Here is a 26,132-nt window from a genome sequence, read left to right as displayed (position 1 = left end):
CGTGACTGGAAAGCTGTTTCCAGTGGGGGTCCGCAGGGGCAGTCCCTTGCTTTTTTGTGGTATATATCAATGATTTGGACTTGACTGTAGAGGGTATGATTAAGAAGTTTGTAGATGATACAAAAAGTGGCCACGTCTTTGATGATGAAGAAGATAGCTGTAGACTGCAGGAAGATAAGAATGGACTAGTCAGGTGGGCAGAACAGTGGCAAATGGAGTTCAATCCGGAGATGTGTGAGGTAATGCATTTGGGGAAGGCTAACAAGGCAAGGGAATACACAATAAATGGTAGGATACTGAGAAGTGTAGAGGAACAAAGGGACTTTGGAGTGCATGTCCACAGATCCCGAAGGTGGCTGGACAGGTAGATAAGATGTTCAAGAAGGGATATGGGATACTTGCCTTCATTAGCTGAGGCATAGAATATAAGAGCTAGGAGGTTATACTGAAACAAGGTAAAACGCTGGTTAGGCCATAGCTGGAGTACTGCGTGCAGTTCTGGTCACTGCACTATAGGAAAGATGTGATTGCAGTTGAGAGGATTCAGAGGAGATTTGTGAGGATGTTGCCTGGACTGAAGAATTTCAATTATGTGGAAAGATTGGATAGGCTAGGGTTGTTTCCTTTGGAACAGAGAAGGCTGAGGGGAGACCTTATTGAATTGTATAAAATTATGAGAGGTCTAGGTAGAGTGGATAGGAAGACCCTATTACCATTGTTTGAGGGGTCCATACCAGAGGGCACGGATTTAGGGTAAGAGGTAGGAGGTTTAGAGAGGATTTGAGGAGAAATTATTTCACCCAGAGGGTGGTGGGGATCTGGAACTCACTGCCCGAAAGGGTAGTAGAGGCAGAAACCCTCATAACATTTAAAAAGTACTTGGATATGCACTTGAAGTGCCTTACAGACCAAGAGCTGGGAAGTGGGATTAGGCTGGATGGCTACTTGTTGGCTGGTGCAGATATGATGGGTCGAATGGCGTTTTCTCATGCTGAAAATTTCTTTGATTCTATGATTCTTATCTCATCAAGTGTTTGCTTAGTCCACCTTCAAAGAGATTGAAGATGTACACATATATAAGATAAATATCATATTCAGGTTACAGGAAGGTACTATTGTTACATCTCTGCAGTACACTCTTTTACAAGTAGATGACAGGCTGGTTGATTCAGTTTCCATGAAAGTAAGCTGCTCAGGCTGCTTTCAGGAGCATCTGATGCCACTAACTCCAGGAAGGCCCTTACGGCAAGCATAAATTTATAACAATTTCTGAAGAATAAATATATATGCTGCAGAAGCTCGTGGCTAAATTCGCTATTTTAAGGGAAATTATGCCTTTCCTCTTGTTTGTTAAATACAAAATATAAAAAACAGATTAAAAGAACACTACATATTTGTTTTGTACGATGACAGTATGTGACGTTACCAAGGCTGTGGCACTTAGCTGAAAGAAGCCACACAAGGGCAAACATTTTTGTGTTAATTGAACTATTCTTTCTGCACGATGGGTCGAATTTGTTTAAATGATTTACTAATCGTATGACATGGTCAGTTGACTACTTAGCCATTGTTCCACATAGGTTACAATCATGGTACTTCTTTAACATAATATTTATACAATAGAATAATAGATGCCTGGAGTGAATTATAGATGCGGCTATGAGCGGTTTAGTATAGGCTTTTATTTAGTTGCATCAGGCTGTTAATTGGTTTTGAAGAAACAAACCAATGGAGTATTTTATAGTATTTTCCATCCATCTTGTAAAGGTATATAGCCTCTTCTAATTAGTTTACTGTAGATGCTATAATGCAACAGAAGTATGACAATTGTAGCACAGCACATCTAAACAAACTTTGATCTTTCTGCTACTTAATTCTTGGTTTTACTCAGTAGCGAATATAGTTTCTAATTCTGACAAAACAATCATATTTATTACTGTAATTGTTTTTGCATATGTTGCATATTTTAGAATTGTACATCTCCTTAAAACTCCAATGCATGTGAAAGGTCAAAAAAATAATGAAAATGGACCATAGTGATTTTGTATTGGAAAATGGCACAAACTCTAGATGGAGGTAGATGCTGGTGTATAATATGTAAAATCTCCTCAGAGATTGAGGAATTACGTATGTTCACAGGTGAATTGCACAATCCAAGTCTTGTACAGAAACAAAGAAAATGTGTTTATGCAGTAAATGGAAAAGTCCTGGGGAAAATTGATGTACAGAGAGATTTGGGTGTTCAGGTCCATTGTTCCCTGAAGGTGGCAACGCAGGTCAATAGAGTGGTCAAGAAGGCATACGGCATGCTTTCCTTCATCGGACGGGGTATTGAGTACAAGGGTTGGCAGGTCATGTTACAGTTGTATAAGACTTTGGTTCGGCCACATTTGGAATACTGCGTGCAGTTCTGGTCGCCACATTACCAAAAGGATGTAGATGCTTTGGAGAGGGTGCAGAGGAGGTTCACCAGGATGTTGCCTGGTATGGAGGGCGCTAGCTATGAAGAGAGGTTGAGCAGATTAGGATTATTTTCATTAGAAAGACGGAGGTTGAGGGGGGACCTGATTGAGGTGTACAAAATCATGAGAGGTATAGACAGGGTGGATAGCAAGAAGCTTTTTCCCAGAGTGGGGGATTCAATTACGAGGGGTCACGAGTTCAAAGTGAGAGGGGAGAAGTTTAGGGGGGATATGCGTGGAAAGTTCTTTATGCAGAGGGTGGTGGGTGCCTGGAACGCGTTGTCAGCGGAGGTGGTAGACGCGGGCACGATAGCGTCTTTTAAGATGTATCTAGACAGATACATGAATGGGCAGGAAGCAAAGAGATACAGACCCTTAGAAAATAGGCGACATGTTTAGATAGAGGATCTGGATCGGCGCAGGCTTGGAGGGCCGAAGGGCCTGTTCCTGTGCTGTAATTTTCTTTGTTCTTTGTTTGTGTATTGACGTAATGTGCAAAAAAACACAAACACCCTGCCTAAATACCAAGCGCTTGCATTTTTTGATAGTAGGCATTCATTAGAAGGAACATATCTGAAAGAAATAAGTCCAATGACTTGCAAATCAAATGGCAGTTTAGTCAAACTGAACCTGGACCTTTAAAGTCAGCATTTTGAGCTTCAGTTTTGCTCTGATCTCATGGTAACCAAATGCTCTGACAGGACAATCACATTCTACTGGTTTTGTGTTGTTTTCATAATAGATGCCCAACATGGATATTGAGCTAACTTGTGGTATGCTGTCATTACACTGCACCTGCCTTTCATATTGTGTAGCTCTTTACTTAGAAGCAAAATTTTACTTGTGGACCATTGTTTTACTGAACAAACTGAAACCACCTTAACAAGTTTCTAAATTGGGGTTTGGGTATCCAGATGATCAATACCTTATATTGTCAATTCCTATAAGTCAAAGCACTGTCAGAATTAATTCACTGGTGCAGGCATGAGAGACTGAATGGGCTCCTCCAGCTCTAAGTTTTTTTGATTGTATACTTGAACATTGGTGATCAGATAAAACTTTATTTGTATGATCTGCACACAGGTGCTAAGCTGCAGTGGAGCACAGGGTTTCATTTATTCTGGTGGCATATCTTAAACCTATCCCTGCTTTATGCTGCACTTTTCCTTTGTGCCATTGAGCTGTTATTGTGTAACTCTGGGAAGTATTTTATTTGAAAGAGTACATTACTGCTTGGGAGACTGGGAATTTGGTGGAGGTGCTGAAAGGTACCTTGACTGCAAAATAGTTCCCTCCTCAAACCTGTTGGGAGAGATTTTTGCATCAGTGCAGGCTAGTAAGCACCTGAACCTGCGAATTGGAAGAAACTCTAATTGGAGGATGTATCCATTGAGTTCCTTTCCATCTGGCTGTTACTGAGATGAGCATCACCATCTTTCCTGCTTCTGGATGTTAGTTCTGGTACATCAAACCTAAGTATCTTTGTACTCCTATGCTTTCCTGTTATTATGTAATTGAGAACAGGAGCTCCATGTGTAGGGAGCCACATCCTACCATTTCATAGTGAGTTGCATTGAAGATTTTGCATCCTGCATCATTGTGCCACTCCACAACATTTTACAAATTTGTTCTAAAGAGATCAGATAATTTAAACAAAAGCAACATACTGCGGATGATGGAAATCTGAAACAAAAACAGAAAATGCTGACTAATTTAAATGTTGTGCAACATGAAAACACTCTATTGTAGTACAGATGTGTTTATCATAAACAGCTTCTGAAAGGTATTGATGACATTAGATTAAACTGGGTGGACAACTTCCAGTGCAGAATATTCAACATATGTAATCTTGCACATTTTTTCCACTGGTTTAGGAGTCTAGGACAAGTGGGTATAGTCTTGAAATTAGAGCCAAGCCATTCAGGAGAGAAGTCTGAAAATACTTGCCCACACAAACAGTGGTAGAAGTGTGGTACTTTTTCCCATGAAAAGCAGTAATTAATAATTTTAAATCTGAAGTTGATAGATTTTTGCTAGACAATGTATAAATGGATATAGAGCCAAGGCAGGTGGATGGAATTAAGCTACACATCAGCCGTGATCTCATTGAATGACAGAACAGACTCAAGGGACTGAATGCCCTACTCCTGTTGCTATATTCCGATGCTGTTAGCACTTTAGTTTGTGTGCAAGTAGAGCATTTTCCTCCTATTGTGTCTCGCAAAGATGTTGCTTGGCATTTATTTGAGAAAATTATATGTTTTTGTTGTACCGACAGCCAATTGCTTTTTGGGTCAGCGGGAGAGAACTAGCTTGCTGTTGCTGTCATGGACTGACTGTATTGTCCAAAGAGAAATCTCTTAATTCCTCAGAGCAGCACTCTGCCTCGCAGAATACTGGACCTCTTCCAAGCAAGTTTCCTGTTATTATATTGCGTTGGGAAAAAAGCCATCATATTGCTATTCATATTTACAAGTGTGGTCACAAGATTGCACATAATCTCAGGTCGGTAATTCTGTCTGGCTTTCAACACTATTCTGTTTATCTTCCATACTTTGGGCAAACTACTGCTGCTGCTCAGACTTTGTGGAGGCACATGCTGAGCTTTCTTTTCAGGTGGCTAGAGAATAGTTCTCTTAGGTTTTTTAAAAAATAATTTACACCTAAAGAACTTGTCAACTCTTGAGAACTTGTAGTAGCATGATTGTAATTTCTTCATACCATGTGTGATTAGAATATCACTGGAAGGGCTTAACAATGCTTTGTGTTGTTTCCACCAATATTTCCCTCCTCTCCCAAAGATTTTGGGCTGGATTTGATCAGCGGTGAGTTCAAAAAATGGCGGCCCACCTGTGCAGTCCGTACACCAAAAAACCATCACGATCTTAAGTGTGGCGGCTCATTTAAATAGCCGAGGCGGCCTGCCCGCACCACCCACCTCCCCCAAATCACATGGCGGGGGCCGGCTGTCCACTCCAAGCAATGGCGTAAGCTGCTTGTGCACAGGTTCTGACACCATTTTTAAAAGGTAGTCAGCCCTGCTGGATATTTAAATTTTTAAAGAACAATCCTCCCAGAATTACATAAAGAGAGAAATAGATACATAATTACACAAATCACCAGGGCCAGATGAAATGTACCTCAGGGTGTTAAAAGAAGCAACAGAGGAAATAGAGGAAGGTCTGACCATCATTTTCCAGTCCTCACTGGATACAGGTGTGGTGCCAGAGGATTGGAGAACTGCTAAGGTTGTACCTATGTTTAAAAAGGGAGCGAGGGATAGGCCGAATAATTACAGACTAGTTAGTCTAACCTCAGTAGTAGGCAAATTATTGGAATCTATTCTGAGACAGGATAAACTGTCACTTAGAGAAGCACAGGTTAATCAAAGATAGTCAGCATGGATTTGTTCAGGGAAGATCTTGTTTGACCAACTTGATCAAATATTTTGAAGAAGTAACAAGGAAGATAGATGAGGGTAGTGCAGTTGATGTGGTCTACATGGATTTTAGCAAGGCTTTTGATCAGGTCCCACATGGCAGACTGGTTTAAAAAAAAAATCCTATGGGATCCAGGGAAATGCAGCAAGGTGGATACAAAATTGACTCAGTGGCAGGAAACAAAGGGTAATTGTTGATGGGTGTTTTTGTTTCCAGTGGCGTTCCTCAGGGCTCAGTACTGGGTCCCCTGCTTTTTGTGGTATATATTAACGATTTGGACATAAATGTAGGGGGCATGATCAGGAAGTTTTCAGACTACACAAAGATTGGCTATATGGCGGATAACGAGGAGGATAGAACTAGCTGCAGGAAGATATTGAAGGTCTGGTCAGATGGGCAGAAAAGTGGCAAATGGAATTCAGCCCAGAAAAGTGTGAGGTGATGCATCTGGGGAGGTCAAACAAGGCAAAAGAATACATAATTAATGGGAGAATACTGAGAAGTGTAGAGGAAGTGAGAGACCTTGGAGTAAATGTCCACAGATCCCTGAAGGTAGCAGGACAGGTTGATAAGGTGGTTAAGAAGGCATATGGAATCCTTTCCTTTATTAGCCGAGGTATAGAATATAAGAGCAGGGAGGTTATTCTGGAATTGTATAACTCATTGGTTCGGCCACAACATGAGTACTGTGTGCAGTTCTGGTCACCTCATTACAGAAAGGATGTAATTGCACTGGAGAGGGTACAGAGGAGATTTACGAGGCAGAAACCCTCAACTCATTCAAAAGAAGTCTGGATATGCACCTCAAGTACCGTAATCTGCAGGGCTCTTGACCAAATGCTGGAAGGTGGGATTAGAATGGGTGGATTGTTTTTCAGCCAGCGCAGTCACGATGGGCCAAGTGGCCTCTTTCTGTGCCTTAAGCTTTCTATGATTCTAAGTTCCAACGCTCCTTTCCCATCCCCTGCCAATAACAATTACATTAACTATTTTCCCTTTCCTCCCCCAAAACACTTACCATTAACATCTGACCTTCCCCGCACAAACTGCACAAAGTTTAAAGTACAACTCTTCCCACCATGCCCTACACCCATGACGTTTATTTGACCCACCCTGATAAACTTACCTCCTGCCCCCTCCCCACCAGTGTCGTGCCTCATTTCCCCAGAAGAGGATGTGAACCGGCCACTGCACCGAAGATCATGGCGGGCCCTCAAGATTGCAGGTGATTATATTTAAATTAATTAATTTTATTGATTTTATTATTTGAATTGTGGTCCCGTTACTCAGTGGCCGGGGACGGGGGACCGTCACGGAGCCTCACTGCCACTGGGAGCACCGGGCCGGGCCCTGCCAGCAGCCAGCATCGATATCCGTGGCGGGCCTCATCCAGAGCCATCTTCAGGCACCTCCCCCCACCCTACCACACCACGGATCACAAAGTCGTGGGCTGCTTAAAATCCAGCTCTATGATTCCATTGCTGAAGTACAATTCTCAAGATTCTTGTTACCTTCTGGTGCCTCTTCTTATTGGCCAGTATTTATTTGTAAATCCAGACAGTTATGTATTCACCAAACAAGTAGGCAGCTTCACTCCTGTACTCAATTATTTTCCACATGTGCACTTCCAGCAAAAGTTGCAGGACAGTGATCAGAAGTGGGAAACTTGGCCAATTTTCCTGGTGCTAATGCCAATTATAGTACTCCTGCTATCACTGCTGAGATCAGCTAACTCAGCGGGGATTGAACTTGAGACCTTGGTGAAAGACTACTAATTAAAATAAAATCCTTTGAAGTCCAGTGTAGATGTAGGACTGAATAAGAAATTGAGTTAAAAAAGCAGAAAGTATCTGTGAGAAGGCTGCAGCAGATTGGGGCAGATGAGAAAAGTACCCAGGGCTGGGCATTTAAAGCCTCTTTGTTCCTTATTTAAACAAATGACTTGGATACCAATAGTAAGATTCTTTAATGTGTAGACAACAGTAAAATAAGGAGAGCAGTTAAGTTGAATGGTTAAAATAAAGGAATTTGTGTTTGGGGACACAAATAACATAAAGTTTAATATTGACAAATGGAAAATATTGGATATTGAAAGGAAGAATATATACAATTAAAGAAATAGAATCTGGGGTGATAGTAGACTTGATGCTTTCTATGTTGAAACAATGTGAAGAAGCAATTCAAAAAGCAAATAAAATGCTCGGTACCTATTAACAATGCAGTATGTTTGCAGAGGCATAGATAAGGTGAACCAGGCCAGTGGAACAAAAGTACATGGATTTATATGTATGAAAAATCAACTTACATCAGATCTTGGTAAAAAATGTCTTAACTCAAAGTGCCTTTGGAGTGATCCATCATATAAGTCATTAGAATCAAAAACATTGAATGCTGGGCTGAGTTGAAATACTCGAGGAAGGAGCTGGATGGACTATGTGGTCTTATTGTCCTTGTTTTTTTTTCCTTATGCTCTGTTTGGCTTAGTTACTGCCTGCCTAACTACTCAAGTCATTTGGGGAGCGTGTTTCATTTTCAACAGGTAAATTTTCGGACATTGTTCTGTATTACCCTTGCATTACCTCTTGATAGCCATTGCCCATGCTGCTTCTTATCTGTCGATTTGCTCAACTACTTCCTTGCCTCCACCTTTTGATTCATTTGTCTTCAGCTAAACCTGCACTTTCTTGATTGTGATCAATGCCCCGTGTGGCCTGCATCTTCACTCCATCAATTCTAAGAGTACTTGAGCATATCTGGCACAAAGCTGGTTTCGCCATCCCTCACCAGGTACTGACCAGCTGGATGATTGGCACTGACAAGGTGTGAGGGGAGAGTAATTGAGGTAAGATATAGGATTCTTACCTTTACTACTCTGATGAGGTCATTAAACATCTTTCGGCATTGCAACTACTCGTGTGCCAAACAGCATAAGCAGCATGCGATAGACAGAGCTAAGCGATCCCACAACCAACGCATCACATCTAAGCTCTGCAGTCCTGCCACATCCAGTCGTGAATGGTAGTGGACAATTAAACAACTAACTGGAGGGGGTGGCTCCACAAATATCCCATCCTCAATGATGGGGGAGCCCAGCACCTCAGTGCAAAAGATAAGGCTGAAGCATTTGCAACAATCTTGAGCCAGAAGTGCCGAGTGGAAGATCCATCTCGGTCTCCTCCTGAAGTCGCCAGCATCACAGATGCTAGTCTTAAGCCAATTCGATTCACTCCACGTGATATCGAGAAATGACTGAAGGCACTGGCTACTGCAAAGGCTATGGGCCCTGACAGCATTCCAGCAATAGTACTTAAGACTGGTGCTCCAGAACTTGCTGTGCCCCTAGCCAAGCTGTTTCAGTACAGCTACAACACTGGCATCTACCCGGCTATGTGGAAAATTGCCCTGGTATGTCCTGTACACACAAAGCAGGACAAATCCAACCCAGCCAATTACCACCCCATCAGTCTACTCTCAATCATCAGTAAAGTGATGGAAGGTGTCGTCAACAGTGCTATCGAGCGGCACTTGTTTAGCAATAACCTGCTCAGTGATGCTCAGTTTGAGTTTCGCCAGGGCCACTCAGCTCCTGACCTCATTACAGCCTTGGTTCAAACATGGACAAAAGAGCTGAACTCGAGAGGTGAGGTGAGAGTGACTGCCCTTGACATCAAGGCAGCATTTGACTGTGTATGGCATCAAGTAGCCCTAGCAAAACAGGAGTCAATGGGAATCAGGAGTCATACCTAGCGTAAAGGAAGATGGTTGTGGTTGTTGGAGGTCAATCATTGCAGCTGCAGGACATCACTGCAGGAGTTGCTCAGGGTAGTGTCCTAGGCCCAACCATCTTCAGCTGCTTCATTCAATTATAAGGTCAGAAATGGGGATGTTCACTGATGATTGCACAATGTTCAGCACCATTTGCGACTCCTCAGATACTGAAGCAGTCCGTGTAGAAATGCAGCATGATCTGGACAATATCCAGTCTTGGGCTGATAAGTGGCAAGTAACATTTGCGCCACATAAATGCCAGGCAATTTCCATCTCAAACAAGAGAGAATCTAACCATCTCTCCTTGACATTCAATGGCATTACGATCACTGAATCCCCCACTATCAACATCCTGGGGGGTTGCCATTGACCAGAAACTGAACTGGAGTATCCATATAAATACCATGGCTGCAAGAGCAGTTCAGAGGCTAGGAATCCTGCGGCGAGTAACTCACCGCCTGCCTCCCCAAAGCCTGTCCACCATCTACAAGGCACAAGTTAGGAGTGTGATGGAATACTCCCCACTTGCCTGGATGGGTGCAGCTGCAACAACACTCAATAAGCTCAACACCATCCAGGACAAAGCAGCCCATTTGATTGGCACCCCAACAACAAACATTCACTTCCTCCACCACCGATGTACAGTGGCAGTAGTGTGTACCATCTACAAGATGCACTGCAGCAACGCACCAAGGCCCCTTGGAAATCACCTTCCAAACCCGTGACCTCTACCACCTAGAGGAACAAGTGCAGCAGATGCATGGGAACACCACCACCTGCAAGTTCCCCTGTAAGCCACACACCATCTTGTCTTGGAACTATATCGCCATTCTTTCACTGTCGCTGGGTCAAAATCCTGGAACTCCCTTCCTAACAGCACTGTGGGTATAACTACCCCACATGGACATCAGCAGTTCAAGATGGCAGCTCACCACCTCCTTCTCAAGGGCAATTAGGGATGGCCAACAAATGCTGTCCTAGCCAGCGATGCCCACATCCCGTGAACAATAAAAAAAATACTATGACTTGGGAGCTATGTTTTTTGATTGACCTCCCACTGATCGATGGATATATTGCCCTGAGGACTTTCTGTTCCCTGGGGGAACGATTGGAGAACTTAGGTGCCCTCTCTGATTCTCTTGCAGACATTTTACACTTTCTGAATCTTTTCTGCTGTCTGCACTCCTCGAAAAGACTTAAGTGGCTCAGAAACACCCTATTTCCCTCCCCTTAAAGATACATGCAGTTTTGGGGTGTGATTGAATTTCTAAGTCAATGGACTAATTGTGAAGGGGATAGAGTGCCTCGAGGAACTGGAGTGGTGGAAGATTGGATATGGTGGCGTGCCTGTTTTCGGTGACATTTAGTGAAGTGATAGTCTGTTTGGTATAATGAAAATCCAAATATCATTATGGTAAATTGGATTGTACTTAGGTTATTTTAAACACCGACCACTCCCTGGTGTGCAGCAAGGTTAGACTCAGACCAAAGAAGTTGCATCATTCCAAGCAGAAGGGCCACCCGCGCATCAACACGAGCAGAATTTCTCACCCACAGCTGTTACAAAAATTTCTAAATTCACTTGTAACAGCCCTTCAAAACACTCCCACAGGGGATGCTGAGACCAAGTGGGCCCACATCAGAGACGCCATCTATGAGTCAGCTTTGACCACCTACGGCAAAAGTGCGAAGAGAAATGCAGACTGGTTTCAATCTCATAATGAAGAGCTGGAACCTGTCATAGCCGCTAAGCGCATTGCACTTTTGAACTACAAGAAAGCCCCCAGCGATTTAACATCCGCAGCACTTAAAGCAGCCAGAAGTACTGCACAAAGAACAGCTAGGCGTTGCGCAAACGACTACTGGCAACACCTTCTTTCTTTTGGGCCTCCTTATCTCGAGAGACAATGGATACGCGCCTGGAGGTGGTCAGTGGTTTGTGAAGCAGCGCCTGGAGTGGCTATAAAGGCCAATTCTGGAGTGACAGGCTCTTCCACAGGTGCTGCAGAGAAATTTGTTTGTTGGGGCTGTTGCACAGTTGGCTCTCCCCTTGCGCCTCTGTCTTTTTTCCTGCCAACTACTAAGTCTCTTCGACTCGCCACAATTTAGCCCTGTCTTTATGCAGCCAGAAGTACTGCACAAAGAACAGCTAGGCGTTGCGCAAACGACTACTGGCAACACCTATGCAGTCATATTCAGCTGGCCTCAGACACCGGAAACATCAGAGGAATGTATGATGGCATGAAGAGAGCTCTTGGGCCAACCATCAAGAAGATCACCCCCCTCAAATCTAAATCGGGGGACATAATCACTGACCAACGCAAACAGATGGACCGCTGGGTTGAGCACTACCTAGAACTGTACTCCAGGGAGAATGCTGTCACTGAGACTGCCCTCAATGCAGCCCAGCCTCTACCAGTCATGGATGAGCTGGACATACAGCCAACCAAATCGGAACTCAGTGATGCCATTGATTCCCTAGCCAGCGGAAAAGCCCCTGGGAAGGACAGCATTACCCCTGAAATAATCAAGAGTGCCAAGCCTGCCATACTCTCAGCACTACATGAACTGCTATGCCTGTGCTGGGACGAGGGAGCAGTACCCCAGGACATGCGCGATGCCAACATCATCACCCTCTATAAAAACAAAGGTGACCGCGGTGACTGCAACAACTACCGTGGAATCTCCCTGCTCAGCATAGTGGGGAAAGTCTTTGCTCGAGTCGCTCTGAACAGGCTCCAGAAGCTGGCCGAGCGCGTCTACCCTGAGGCACAGTGTGGCTTTCGTGCAGAGAGATCGACTATTGACATGCTGTTCTCCCTTCGTCAGATACAGGAGAAATGCCGTGAACAACAGATGCCCCTCTACATTGCTTTCATTGATCTCACCAAAGCCTTTGACCTCGTCAGCAGACGTGGTCTCTTCAGACTACTAGAAAAGATCGGATGTCCACCAAAGCTACTAAGTATCATCACCTCATTCCATGACAATATGAAAGGCACAATTCAACATGGTGGCTCCTCATCAGAGCCCTTTCCTATCCTGAGTGGTGTGAAACAGGGCTGTGTTCTCGCACCCACACTTTTTGGGATTTTCTTCTCCCTGCTGCTTTCACATGCGTTCAAATCCTCTGAAGAAGGAATTTTCCTCCACACAAGATCAGGGGGCAGGTTGTTCAACCTTGCCCGTCTAAGAGCGAAGTCCAAAGTACGGAAAGTCCTCATCAGAGAACTCCTCTTTGCTGACGATGCTGCTTTAACATCTCACACTGAAGAATGCCTGCAGAGTCTCATCGACAGGTTTGCGTCTGCCTGCAATGAATTTGGCCTAACCATCAGCCTCAAGAAAACGAACATCATGGGGCAGGATGTCAGAAATGCTCCATCCATCAATATTGGCGACCACGCTCTGGAAGTGGCTCAACTATCACCAGTAACCTGTCTCTAGATGCAGAAATCAACAAGCGCATGGGTAAGGCTTCCACTGCTATGTTCAGACTGGCCAAGAGAGTGTGGGAAAATGGCGCACTGACACGGAACACAAAAGTCCGAGTGTATCAGGCCTGTGTCCTCAGTACCTTGCTCTACGGCAGCGAGGCCTGGACAACGTATGCCAGCCAAGAGCGACGTCTCAATTCATTCCATCTTCGCTGCCTTCGGAGAATACTTGGCATCAGGTGGCAGGACTATATCTCCAACACAGAAGTCCTTGAAGCGGCCAACATCCCCAGCTTATACACACTACTGAGTCAGCGGCGCTTGAGATGGCTTGGCCATGTGAGCCGCATGGAAGATGGCAGGATCCCCAAAGACGCATTGTACAGTGAGCTCGCCACTGGTATCAGACCCACCGGCCGTCCATGTCTCCGTTATAAAGACGTCTGCAAACGCGACATGAAATCGTGTGACATTGATCACAAGTCGTGGGAGTCAGTTGCCAGCATTCGCCAGAGCTGGCGGGCAGCCATAAAGACAGGGCTAAATTGTGGCGAGTCGAAGAGACTTAGTAGTTGGCAGGAAAAAAGACAGAGGCGCAAGGGGAGAGCCAACTGTGCAACAGCCCCAACAAACAAATTTCTCTGCAGCACCTGTGGAAGAGCCTGTCACTCCAGAATTGGCCTTTATAGCCACTCCAGGTGCTGCTTCACAAACCACTGACCACCTCCAGGCGCGTATCCATTGTCTCTCGAGATAAGGAGGCCCAAAAGAAAGACATCTACAGCAGATCACTGTCCTTCATTTGTGCGTGTGCACGCTCTCTCATTGCCTTGGAATCTATTACTTCCATCTGACAGGACAGACACAGCCTCAGTACACTTTCAGCGGTGCAACACTCCCTCAGGACTACAGGTTTATGTACTCAGGTCTCTGGAGTGGGTCTTGAACCCATGTCCTTTTGCATCAGAGGCAAGAGCTCGAACACTGAGCAAAGGGTAATGCTTAAATCTAAAGGATACAAGCATATTCCCGCTCCTTTACTGCTTGGCTTGACTGTTGTCACAATACAACTGACCCATCAGCTTGGTTCTTAGACCAAGAGGATGAATTTCCTGGGGGGCTTCTGCTGTTCCTACATTACAATGTGACTACACTTCTTCTACATTGTAATAGTGACAACACTTCAAAAGTACTTAATTGTCTCTGCAAAGCTCCTTGAGACGTCCTGTGATCATGAAAGGCGTTATATGAATGCAAGTCTTTTTCCGCTGATAGAAATTTGGCATAAGTTACCATGGTAGAGTAGGAGAAGCTGAGGAAATTCATTCATGTTTCTCCATTTTATTTAGCTGGTCATGATTATTATGAGTGTTTCTATATCTGCCTTCAGTCATGTGTTTTCCTGCTGTCTATTCCAAGTCTTCAAATGTGACAGCACTTTCTCTGCCACTTTTAAGCATCTGTTGTTAGTAGTTGTATCAGGTCTTTTGGACAACTCAGATGTTTGCATCCTCAGAGTCCAAGCACTGGCTGTACTCATGTTTCAGAGCTTTGGTATTTGTCTTTATATCCATCAAATTTACATTAGACTTTGTCAGTTTTATACTTAGCTTCTTGTAAGTTGACTGTGGCAGGATATAAATTCGGTTGCTATGTCGAGTTTAAAACAAACAGTTGTGTTGCTCATCTTCAGGTTGACTACACATTTGATGTCATCTGTCCGAATTGTATCCATAAAAATTAATTTTCTCTTACTCACAGACTGCTCTTCCACTCTATGAGCTATTTTTATTCTTTGACAAAGATGATTTTGATTTGGCTTTGGATCCTTTACCAAAGGATTTTTTTTTTTTACAATTCATAAGATTTGGCCAGATGCTGGCCTTTTTCACAGGGAAAAATCTTTTTTTCAGTTTTCAAAACACACACAACTCCAAGCTTTCAAATAAAAAAATCTCTTGTGACACTACACTTCAAAAGATAAATGCAAGTCTGTCTTGTTTCCTGTCTTTTTTATTTCTCGTTCTCTCTCTCTTTCTTTCTCTTCCTTCCTTCCTCCCTTCCTTCCTTCCTCTCTCTCTTCCTTCCTCATTCCCTTCCTTCCACTATATCTACCTTCCTCTCTATCTTCCTCTCTCCCTTCCTTCCTTCCTTCCTCTCTCTCCCTTCCTTCCTTCCTCTCTCCCTTCCTTCCTCCCTCCCTTCTTCCGTTCCCTCCTTCCTTCCTCAATCCCTTCCTTCCTTCCTTCCTTCAAATCCTCTCTCCCTCCCTTCCTTCCTCTCTCCCTCCCTTCCTTCCTCTCTCCCTCCCTTCCTTCCTCTCTCCCTCCCTCCCTTCCTTCCTCTCTCCCTCCCTTCCTTCCTCTCTCCCTCCCTTCCTTCCTCTCTCCCTCCCTTCCTTCCTCTCGCCCTCCCTTCCTTCCTCTCTCCCTCCCTTCCTGCCTCTCTCTCTCCCTTCCTTCCTTCCTTGCTCTCTTCCTTCCTTCCTCTCTCCCTCCCTCCCTTCCTTGCTCTCGCCCTCCCTTCCTTGCTCTCGCCCTCCCTTCCTTGCTCTCGCCCTCCCTTCCTTGCTCTCGCCCTCCCTTCCTTGCTCTCGCCCTCCCTTCCTTGCTCTCGCCCTCCCTTCCTTGCTCTCGCCCTCCCTTCCTTGCTCTCGCCCTCCCTTTCTTGCTCTCTCCCTCCCTTACTTCCTCTCTCCCTCCCTTCCTCCCTCCCTTCCTCCTGCCATTCCTTCCTTCCTCTCTCTTTTCATTCCTTCCTTCCTTCCTTCCTTCCTTTAAATCTTCAAATCCTCTTTCCCTCCCTTCCTTCCTGTCTCCCTCCCTTCCTCTCTCTCTTCCTTTCTCCCTTTCTTCCTTCCTCTCGCTCTTCCTTCCTTCCTCTCTCTTCCTTCCTTCCTCTCTATCTTCCTTCCTTCTTTCCTTCCTTCCTCTCTCCCTCTTTCCTTCCTTCCTTCCTTCCGTCCTCCTTCTTGCCCTTCCTTCCTACCTCTCTCTCTTCCTCCCTCCCTCCCACCCTCCCACCCTCCCTCCCTCCCTTCCTTCCTTCCTTCCTTCCTTCCCTCCCTCCCTCCCTCCCTCCCTCTCTCCCTCTCTCCCTCTCTCCCTCCCTCCTTCCCTCCCTCTCTCCCTTCCTCCCTTCCTGCCTCTCTCCCTTCCTTCCTTCCTTCCTCTCTCCCTTCCTTCCTTCCTTCCTCTCTCCCTTCCTTCCTTCCTTCCTCTCTCCCTTCCCTTCCTTTCTTCCTTCCTTCCTCTATCTTCCTTTCTTATTGTTTCCTTTTTTCATTTACACATTTCCTTCTAGTCTTCTATTATCTTGGAATTTTAAACCTTCCATTTTATTCCCAGTTCCAAACTTTACAAAATTCTGTAGCTTAGTTGAGCAACTTATATCAAGAGACTGCACCATCTCTTGAGTTTTATTCAGATTGTCTGCTTCTTTCTTCTGGGTGCGTTGTCTAAAATTTCTTTGGGGACTCTCCTGATCAACTGTCGTAACTTGGGCAGTAGGTCAGCAGAACTCCCAGAGAAATTATATGAAATGTTCATGAAGGATAGAGGTTGGGAAGACGACCAGGAAGGCGTTGAGATGGTGACACGAATAGCCATCCTCATCATTTGGGCTGAGGTAGGGGTGCAGGTGGAAGTTGTCAATATGCATGTGAAAATATATTGATGGAAGGAACAAAATGTATTTAATAATTAGTAACTACGATATAAGTCAGCAACTGCAACAGCACTGCCTACATTTTTCACCTTCTTCACATTCTCTCTGTTCTCCTTCATGATGTCCATTGAATCTTCCAGGTCTTATATACCCAACTTTGCTTTCCCCTCTATAACTTCACCTCCCCACAGCCCAACCCCACTGAGTCATTGCATACTCAGCCTTTTCTTAATGTTATTTAGCTGCATTTGTAATAGCAGGTGCATTAAAGACATGGCTTTATATTTTCTGGATGTAATGATTTCACTATTAAATAAGCAACTGAAAATAGGAAGATTGGATACAGTTTTCAAAAAAATTATAGTTCCAGTGATCAGGAGTGGGAACACTCAATAGTTTTCTTCCTCCTTCAGCCGAAAATAGTGAGGTTGGTGTAGAGTACATTGTCTGACTGAGGGCAAACCACCACTTAATCCTGAATCTTCCTGCCTTTACCAACTGAATCAAATGAGAAAAATACAAGTTAAAAACCATGAGTTCTGAGATTTATAGATTATCACAATAATGAAACCAATTTGAAGACTTTCACTGGTAAGCATCAGAACTGGCAAAGATGGCAAATTTTTGGGCTATAGAAAAGTTTAAGTTGTAAATGTTCTTGAAAGGTTTTTTGATAATGTGATATTGCTTATGACATCTGAATTGCAAATCATATATAGAAAATAGTACCAAAATGTTTAATTACTCTCTATGTACTATAGATTTTTGTGGGTTTCTGAGACAAATGGATATTGAGAAACACAGTAACAATCCCTTTTAACAAAACAATAAATATTGTGGAGAGATTCTGCTGCACGTGTTTTAATGTTCTATCATCTTGAGTTTTAATGAGGTCAGTTAGATCTTCACCTATCTCCCAAAAAAGTAGTTGGACCGCTAGAATGTAATTATTTCATGAAAGATTAGTTTAGTGTCAGTTCCTTATACTTTATCTTCTGTATTTAGGTATTATCTCCATGGATAACTTTGAAAGCAAAGCTGGTGGTCAGATAACATCTTTTCTTTAAAGATTAAAGTTGAGATAATTTCATCTGTTGCCAGGAAGGATTTAACAGAATGTATATCCTTTACACATAGGTTACCCTCCAGGACAACGTTGCATTGGTTCCTATTATCAGGGGGCTGAAGGGAGTCGTGCATCATGGTGAGTAAGCTACTTAAAAGTTTCTTTGATTGGAATTAAGTCCTTCACCAGTTTGGGTATTTACCCATTCCCAGTATGCAAGAAAATCTAAATGTGCGCATTTCATTGTTGTATTAATACTGTTAGATTTGAAATATTTGTACATACATTAAGTCTGTATTTGTCATTACAGTCATCATAAAGAATCCTTTTGTTAATGTTTAATATTTTTTCATGAAAAATGAATATGATTAATTACAGTGCCATCTGTTTTGTAGTGATAAATCATCATAATTTTAGTTATGTGTCTGTAACATATCTACATCCTTCCGGTGCAATTGTACAATTTTGTTTCCAAATGTAGTAATTGAGAAAAAAAAATACAGCCTTAAATAAAAACATTTCTGGTAAAACTGTTACTGAGGTACAATTGTTGAGATTCTGAAAGGCACTAAGGATCTAAGCACTCTTGAAAAACTTTAGGATTTAATTAAGGTATTTTAGCTTTGTGCTGAGCAGTTCAATAGGATAATGGGTTAAGCATTTATATATAAACCTCAGTTAGTTTGATATGGCTGAATTGATGGGGTCAGACCAAGTAGGAACAAAGAACAGCACAGGAATAGGCCATTCGGCCCTCCAAGCCTGCGCCGATCTTGATGCCTGCCTAAACTAAAACCTTCTGCACTTCCGGGGACCGTATCCCTCTCTTCCCATCCTATTCATGCATTTGTCAAGATGCCTCTTAAACATCATTATTGTACCGGCTTCCACCATCTCCCCTGGCAGCAAGTTCCAGGCACTCACCACCCTCTGTGTAAAGAACTTGCCTCGAACATCCCCTCTAAACTTTGCCCCTCTCACCTTAAACCTATGTCCCCCAGTAAGTGACCCTTCCACCCTGGGAAAAAGCTTCTGGCTATCCACTCTGTCCATGCCGCTCATAACTTTGTAAACCTCTATCATGTCACCCCTCCACCTCCGTCATTTCAGTGAAAACAATCTGAGTTTATCCAACCTCTCCTCAGAGCTAATGCTCTCCAGACCAGGCAACATCCTGGTAAACCTCTTCTGTACCCTCTCCAAAGCCTCCATGTCCTTCTGGTAGTGTGGCGACCAGAATTGCACACAATATTCTAAGTGTGGCCTAACTAAAGTTCTGTACAGCTGCAGCATGACTTGCCAATTTTTATACTCTATGCCCCGACCGATGAAGGCAAGCATGCCGTATGCCTTCTTGACTACCTTATCCACCTGCATTGTCACTTTCAGTGACTTGTGGACCTGTACGCCCAGATCTCTCTGCCTGTCAATACTCCTAAGGGTTCTGCCATTTACTGTATACTTCCCACCTGCATTAGATCTTCCAAAATGCATTACCTCACATTTGTCTGGATTAAACTCCATCTGCCATTTCTCCGCCCAAGTCTCCAACTGATCTATATCCTGCTGTATCCTCTGACAATCCTCATCACTATCCGCAACTCCACCAACCTTTTGTGTCGTCTGCAAACTTACTAATCAGACCAGCTACATTTTCCTCCAAATCATTTCTATATACTACAAAGAGCAAAGGTCCCAGCCCTGATCCCTGCGGAACACCACTAGTCACATCCCTCCATTCAGAAAAGCACCCTTCTACTGCTACCCTCTGTCTTCTATGACAGAGCCAGTTCTGTATCCATCTTGCCAGCTCACCTCTGATCCCATGTGACTTCACCTTTTGTACCAGTCTGCCATGAGGGACCTTGTCAAAGGCTTTACTGAAGTCCATATAGATAACATCCACTGCCCTTCCTTCATCAATTATCTTTGTCACTTCCTCAAAAAACTCAGTCAAATAAGTGAAACACGACCTCCCTTTCACAAAACCATCTTGCCTCTCGCTAATAAGTTTGTTTGTTTCCAAATGGAAGTAAATCCTGTCCCGAAGAATCCTCTCTAATAATTTCCCTCCCACTGATGTAAGGCTCACCGGTCTATAATTTCCTGGATTATCCTTGCTACCCTTCTTAAACAAAGGAACAAATTGGCTATTCTCCAGTCCTCTGGGACCTTACCTGTAGCCAATGAGGATGCAAAGATTTCTGTCAAGGCCCCAGCAATTTCTTCCCTTGCCTCCCTCAGTATTCTGGGGTAGATCCCATCAGGCCCTGGGGACTTATCTACCGTAATGCTTTGCAAGACACCCAACACCTCCTCCTTTTTGATAATGAGATGACTGAGACTATCTACACTCCCTTCCCTCGGTTCATCATCCACCAAGTCCTTCTCTTTGGTGAATACTGATGCAAAGTACTCATTTAGTACCTCATTTAGAGCCCATTTCCTCTGGCTCCACACATAGATTCCCTTCTCTGTCCTTGAGCGGGCCAACCCTTTCCCTAGTTACCCTTTTGCTCTTTATCTATGTATAAAAAGCCTTGGGATTATCCTTCATCCTGTTTGCCAATGACTTTTCATGACCCCTTTTAGCCCTCCTGACTCCTTGCTTAAGTTCCTTTCTACTGTCTTTATATTCCTCAAGGGATTGGTCTGTTTCTTTTTCTTTTTGACTAGGCTCACAATATCCCACGTTATCCAAGGTTCCCGAAACTTGCCAAACTTATCCTTCTTCCTCACAGGAACATGCTGGTCCTGGATTCTAATCAACTGACATTTGAAAGACTCCCACATGTCAGATGTTGATTTACCCTCAAACAGCCGCCCCCAATCTAAATTCTTCAGTTCCTGCCTAATATTGTTATAATTAGCCTTCCCCCAATTTAGCACCTTCACCCGAGGACTACTCTTTTCCTTATCCACAAGTACCTTAAAACTTATGGAACTATGGTTACTGTTCCCGAAATGCTCCCCTACTGAAACTTTGACCACCTGGCCGGGCTCATTCCCCAATACCAGGTCCAGTACAGCCCCATCCCTAGTTGGACTATCTACATATTGTTTCAAGAAGCCCTCCTGGATGCTCCTTACAAATTCTGCGCCATCTAAGCCCCAAGCACTAAGTGAGTCACAGTCAATATAGGGGAAGTTAAAATCACCCACCACTACAACCCTGTTACCTTTACATCTTTTCAAAATCTGTCTACATATCTGCTCCTCTACCTCCCGCTGGCTGTTGGGAGGCCTGTAGAAAACCCCCAACATCGTGACTGCACCCTTCCTATTCCTGAGCTCCACCCATATTGCCTCGCTGCACGACCCCTCCGAGGTGTCCTCCCACAGTACAGCTGTGATATTCTCCTTAACCAGTAATGCAACTCCCCCCCCCCCCTTTTACATCCCCCTCTATCCCGCCTGAAGCTTCTAAATCCTGAAACATTTAGCTGCCAATCCTGTCCTTCCCTCAACCAAGTCTCTGTAATAGCAACAACATCATAGTTCCAAGTACTAATCCAAGCTCTAAGTTCACCTGCCTTACCTGTTATATTTCTCGCATTGAAACAAATGCACTTCAGACCACCAGTCCCACTGTGCTCCGCAACAGTTGGTGAGTTTAGAATAAACAGAAAATGGAAGCATTGCTCCTAAATATATATATATATATATATATATATATATATATATTCTTGCAGAAGATGAGGAAGATGTGTAAATTAGTAAAAATGGAAGATTGTGAATACTATTCAAAAGTCAGGTGACATTACTGATGAAGCACTCAGCAGGTCTGTCAGCATCTGTAGAGAAAACAGATAAAGTAATCGTGGAATATTAACCCACCCTTTTCACCCTCATGATAGCTGGGAGAGGTTTGGGTGGAGGTTAACATGTTCAAAATCTGAAAAGTTTGATCCTAACCCACCATAAATGTGCCTACTTCAGGTTTAACTACACTGGGTTTGGGAGAGTCTGAGTAACCTGCTCTGGAAAGGTATGTCAGTGATTATAATATTTAAATGAGGCTGCGTTCCTCAGATTTTGGCAGCCATTTCAATTAAATGGGAAACCTGGCAGATGAAAAGAGACAGGAGCTGCCAGATCTAGCAATTAAGTGCTTTTCCAGCACTGCCTGTGGGCCAGGAGGAGCAGGGGTGCTTCACTCCAGCCCCTCAAGTAAAACCTACTGCGATCTCTTTCCCCCATGATGTGATCTCTTTTCCTCCTTGATGTCGCTTTTACCCCACCCCGATCTCTTGCTTACCCCTCCTGATCTCTCTCTTACCCCCAATCTTTCTCTTACCCCTGATTTCTCTTCCCCCAGCTCCCTTTCCCCCAGCTCCCTTTGTCCCCACTCTCCCTTTGCCACCGCTGTCCCTTTGCCCCTGCTCTCCCTTTGTCCCCGCTCTCTTCACCCCCCCTCCCCAACCCTGCCAATCTCTTTTCCCCCCCCCCCCCCCAGCTCTCTCTCCCCACCCCAGCTCACTTCCCCCCTTAAGCCCAGCTCTCTTCCCCCAGTTCCACCCATCTCGCCCCCCGGCTCTATTTCACACCCACCCTGGCTGTCTTTCCCATCACAGCCCTCTTCGCCATCTGCAATCTCTCTCATTCCCTCCCTCCCTGCTGCCATGCACCTCATGGCCAGTCCCACCAATAGTGATCTTCTCAAGTGCCAGGGACCATCTTCATTGTTCCTGGCTGCTGCCTCATGCCACTGGCTTCCCCCCCGCCCCCCCAACCCCCCAAGCACACAGCCAGCCTCTCAATCATAAATAGACTAAAACATTTTTAATGAGGTGCTGCTGTTAAATTTAATCTCCGCCTTCCTGGTATTTCCAGGTTTCCCGACGCACAATCCCACCACCTCCCTCCATGGCATGTTTCTGATCCAGACTCTTCCTCAGAAGTCGAAGAACTTACAGATCAACAGCCTTTAAGAAGAAACAGAACAAAGTTACATTCATTTTTAAAATGCTGTTGATTTGTAATTTCTTCCAGTTCTAATTGAGAGTTTAGACCTGAGAAGTGAAATTAGCTGTTCTTTCCACAGATGCTACCCAACCTGCTGTGTTTTTCCCCCAGTGCTTTAGGCTTTTTGTTTCAGATTTCTAGCATCTGCAGCTTTTTACTTTTTGTTTAATGTTGAAGCATTTATATAATGAATTCCCTTGTTAGTACTGTTCTGATGTTAAAATTGATATCTGTAATTATTTTGTAAAGGGCCCCTTGTGTCTGAAAAATGTTTTTTTTAACCAGTCGTATTGTTCCTTAATAGGGTAATTTAATTTTCTTTGTTGCCTTAATGATGGACTCAATTTCAAAGTTAAGCCATGATCCTATTAACAAGATATGTAATTGTATCTTTAATTGTTAATCATTATGACTTACTTAATGCCATTTTTTAAAATAGATCTGATGTATGTCAGAAAAAGAAGTTTGCAAGAATTCTCAGTACTGATTATTTTATAGGTCCAGTGAAGGTTAAGGACAGCAGTGAGGAATTTCACAGTTTGGTGTCAAAACTTAGGACCTTGGAAATAATAAGTACTTCATGCTACATTCAGTCCCTTGGCTAATATTTGAGTGTTGAACTGTAGGTCACACAATATACTCTTTACTTCAAAGCACCTCAGACAATGTGCATTTAGACTTTGTGGCTTACTGAGAAGAAGCCTACTAAAGGGTTTAATTTGCTCTTTGTTTTAGAGCTAACGCAAAGACTCAAATGTTAATGAGTAACAGTAATTTCATGACACAAAATACTACGGATGTTGGAAATCTGAAATAAAAACAGAAAATGCTGGAAATACTCAGCAGGTCTGGCAGCATCATTTTATTTCAGTAATTTCATGATATGGCATTCAGTAAGTGGCTGCTAACTTTTGCCAGGTTTAGTTTAGTTTAGAGATACAGCACTGAAACAGGCCCTTCGGCCCACCGAGTCTGTGCCGACCATCAACCACCCATTTATACTAAACCTACACTAATCCCATATTCTTACCACATCCCCACCTGTCCCTATATTTCCCTACCACCTACCTATACTAGGGGCAATTTATAATGGCCAATTTACCTACCAACCTGCAAGTCTTTTGGCTTGTGAGAGGAAACCGGAGCACCTGGAGAAAACCCACGCAGACACAGGGAGAACTTGCAAACTCCACACAGGCAGTACCCAGAATTGAACCCGGGTCGCTGGAGCCGTGAGGCTGCGGTGCTCACCACTGCACCACTAACTCCTGGGAGTAACCATTTCTAATGCACATGCCTGTTGTTGGTGCATTTATGCTCGTAAACTACTTGTTAAGTAGCAATTTCTGTATAATATCCAAATTCACACAGCATTTATTTAATTCTTACATTGCGTCAGTTTATCCATTATTAAAATACCAGTGGGAACAATAGAGTTCCAGTGGTGAACAGAGCCATAGTTATTGGCTAAAAGAAGAGTCTTTCATTAATTCTGTAACGTAGGCATTGCATCATAACTGCCAGACACTTGGAAGAGAATAAGGAGCAGTCATAGCAGGAGGTTTGAGGCCATAGGAGGCAAATTTACTGGACCCACTACTTCCTGATCCACCATTTGCCTCAACATGCAATCATAGAGCATTGTCAATGAAAACAAAAGCACCAATAGGAGAAGTTGAATCGTCAGCTCACTGTTGCATCCTTAAGTTAATAGGTGCCCCCTTTTACTATCCATCAGCATACATCAAGTTCAACAAGGGCATGCTGGTGAGGCAGGCTTCATTTTACCAGTTATATAGCATACAGTTTGACAGAATACAAAAAAGGCAGACAGATGTAGCTGATGCATTGAGTTGAACCTACCTTCTTGAAACTGACAAAAGATCATCAGAAGACTGTGCATACAGTACTGACTTCTGTTGTCAGGGGTAGGACCAGGCAAGATAATAACCAAAGCTGAACTAGATTAGTCCTTGCAAAAGTGGTGGAAGGATTTCCAGGCCAACCATGAGGTACAGCAGTGTTGGAATTTCTGAGATAAATTGACTTTTCAAAAAGGGTAAGTACATTAAGGGCAAGAGGATAACCAGGGAACGAGTAGGGCCCATTAGGGACCAAAGTGGCAATCTGTGTGTGGAGCCGGAGGACATAGGTGAGGTTTTAAATGAATACTTTTCATCTGTGTTCATTATGGAGAAGGATGATGTAGGTGTAGAGAACAGGGAAGGGGATTGTGATATACTTGAACCATTCGCATTGAAAGGGAGGAGGTATTAGTGGTTTTGTGGGCTTAAAAGTAGATAAATCCCCAGGCCCAGAGATGTATCCCGTCTGCTATGTGAGGCAAGGGAGGAGATTACAGGGGCTCTGACACAAATTTTCAAATCCGCTCTGGCCACAGGAGAGGTGCCAGAGGACTGGAGGACAGCAAATGTGGTACCATTGTTCAAGAAGGGTAGTAGGAATAAACCAAGTAATTACAGGCCAGTGAGTCTAACATCAGTGGTAGGGAAACTATTGGAAAAAATTCTGAGGGACAGGATTAAACTCCACTTGGAGAGACAGAGATTAATCAAGGTTAGTCAGCATGGCTTTGTCAGGGGGAGATCATGTCAAACAAATTTGATTGAATTTTTTGAGGAGGTGACTAGGTGTGTAGATGAGGGTAAAGCCGTTGATGTAGTCTACATGGACTACTATCTGCAGACGTTACCACTAAAGGAATCCTCTGAATCTAGGTGCAGCTGGTATGTGATCACCAGAGATGCTTCATGCGAATCTGTGCCCACTTCTCAGGCAGCTGCCATGACACCTGGGTCCAACGCCAGTCCCAGCTACCACTGCTGTTGACTGAACTGGCTCAGATGGAGGGATGGCTTCTTGGAGACAAGGGCTATCCCTTGCAGGCATGGTTCCTGACACCAGTGAGAGACCCCACCACTGCTGCAGAGGAGAGTTACAATGCCAGCCACTGAGCTACAAGAGCCACCATCGAACAGGCAATCAGCATGCTGAAAACGCACTTCCGGTGCCTGAATAGATAGGGTGGTGCCCTGCACTATGGGCCAAAAAGACCAGCTCCTTTCTTTGCTGCTCGCTGTGCTCTGCACAGCTGCACATCCAATAGGGTGCATGCCTGGCATGTTGAAGATTGACGTCAACAGGATTCCTCCTCTGACTATGAGGATGCTGAGGACCTACAATAGGAAAGGTGCACGGGAGGGCAGATGGCACCCAGGCTCTGCAGACAGGGCTGGCAGTGAGCTAGGGATGTACGGCAGTGGCTTATCACACAAAGGCTCTCTGCTCCATAGGAACCGACCTGAGC

At 44.0% G+C, this 26,132-nt stretch overlaps 1 protein-coding gene across 1 annotated transcript in view; it reads left to right on the top strand.

Moving 5' to 3' along the window:
- The window catches only part of LOC137380054 (receptor-type tyrosine-protein phosphatase gamma-like), an 870,349-nt gene that overhangs the window by 565,938 nt on the left and 278,279 nt on the right, over positions 1-26,132 (top strand). Inside the window, exon 6 of the mRNA XM_068051600.1 lies at positions 17,911-17,977. Within this exon, the coding sequence (XP_067907701.1) occupies positions 17,911-17,977 (67 nt within the window). The remainder of the gene's footprint in view (positions 1-17,910; positions 17,978-26,132) is intronic.

This window comes from Heterodontus francisci, chromosome 19 (assembly GCF_036365525.1).
Source record: "Heterodontus francisci isolate sHetFra1 chromosome 19, sHetFra1.hap1, whole genome shotgun sequence".
Lineage (NCBI taxonomy): Eukaryota > Metazoa > Chordata > Chondrichthyes > Heterodontiformes > Heterodontidae > Heterodontus > Heterodontus francisci.
The sequence above is the reverse complement of the archived record's forward strand: the minus strand, read 5'-3'. Positions and strand labels throughout refer to the sequence as shown.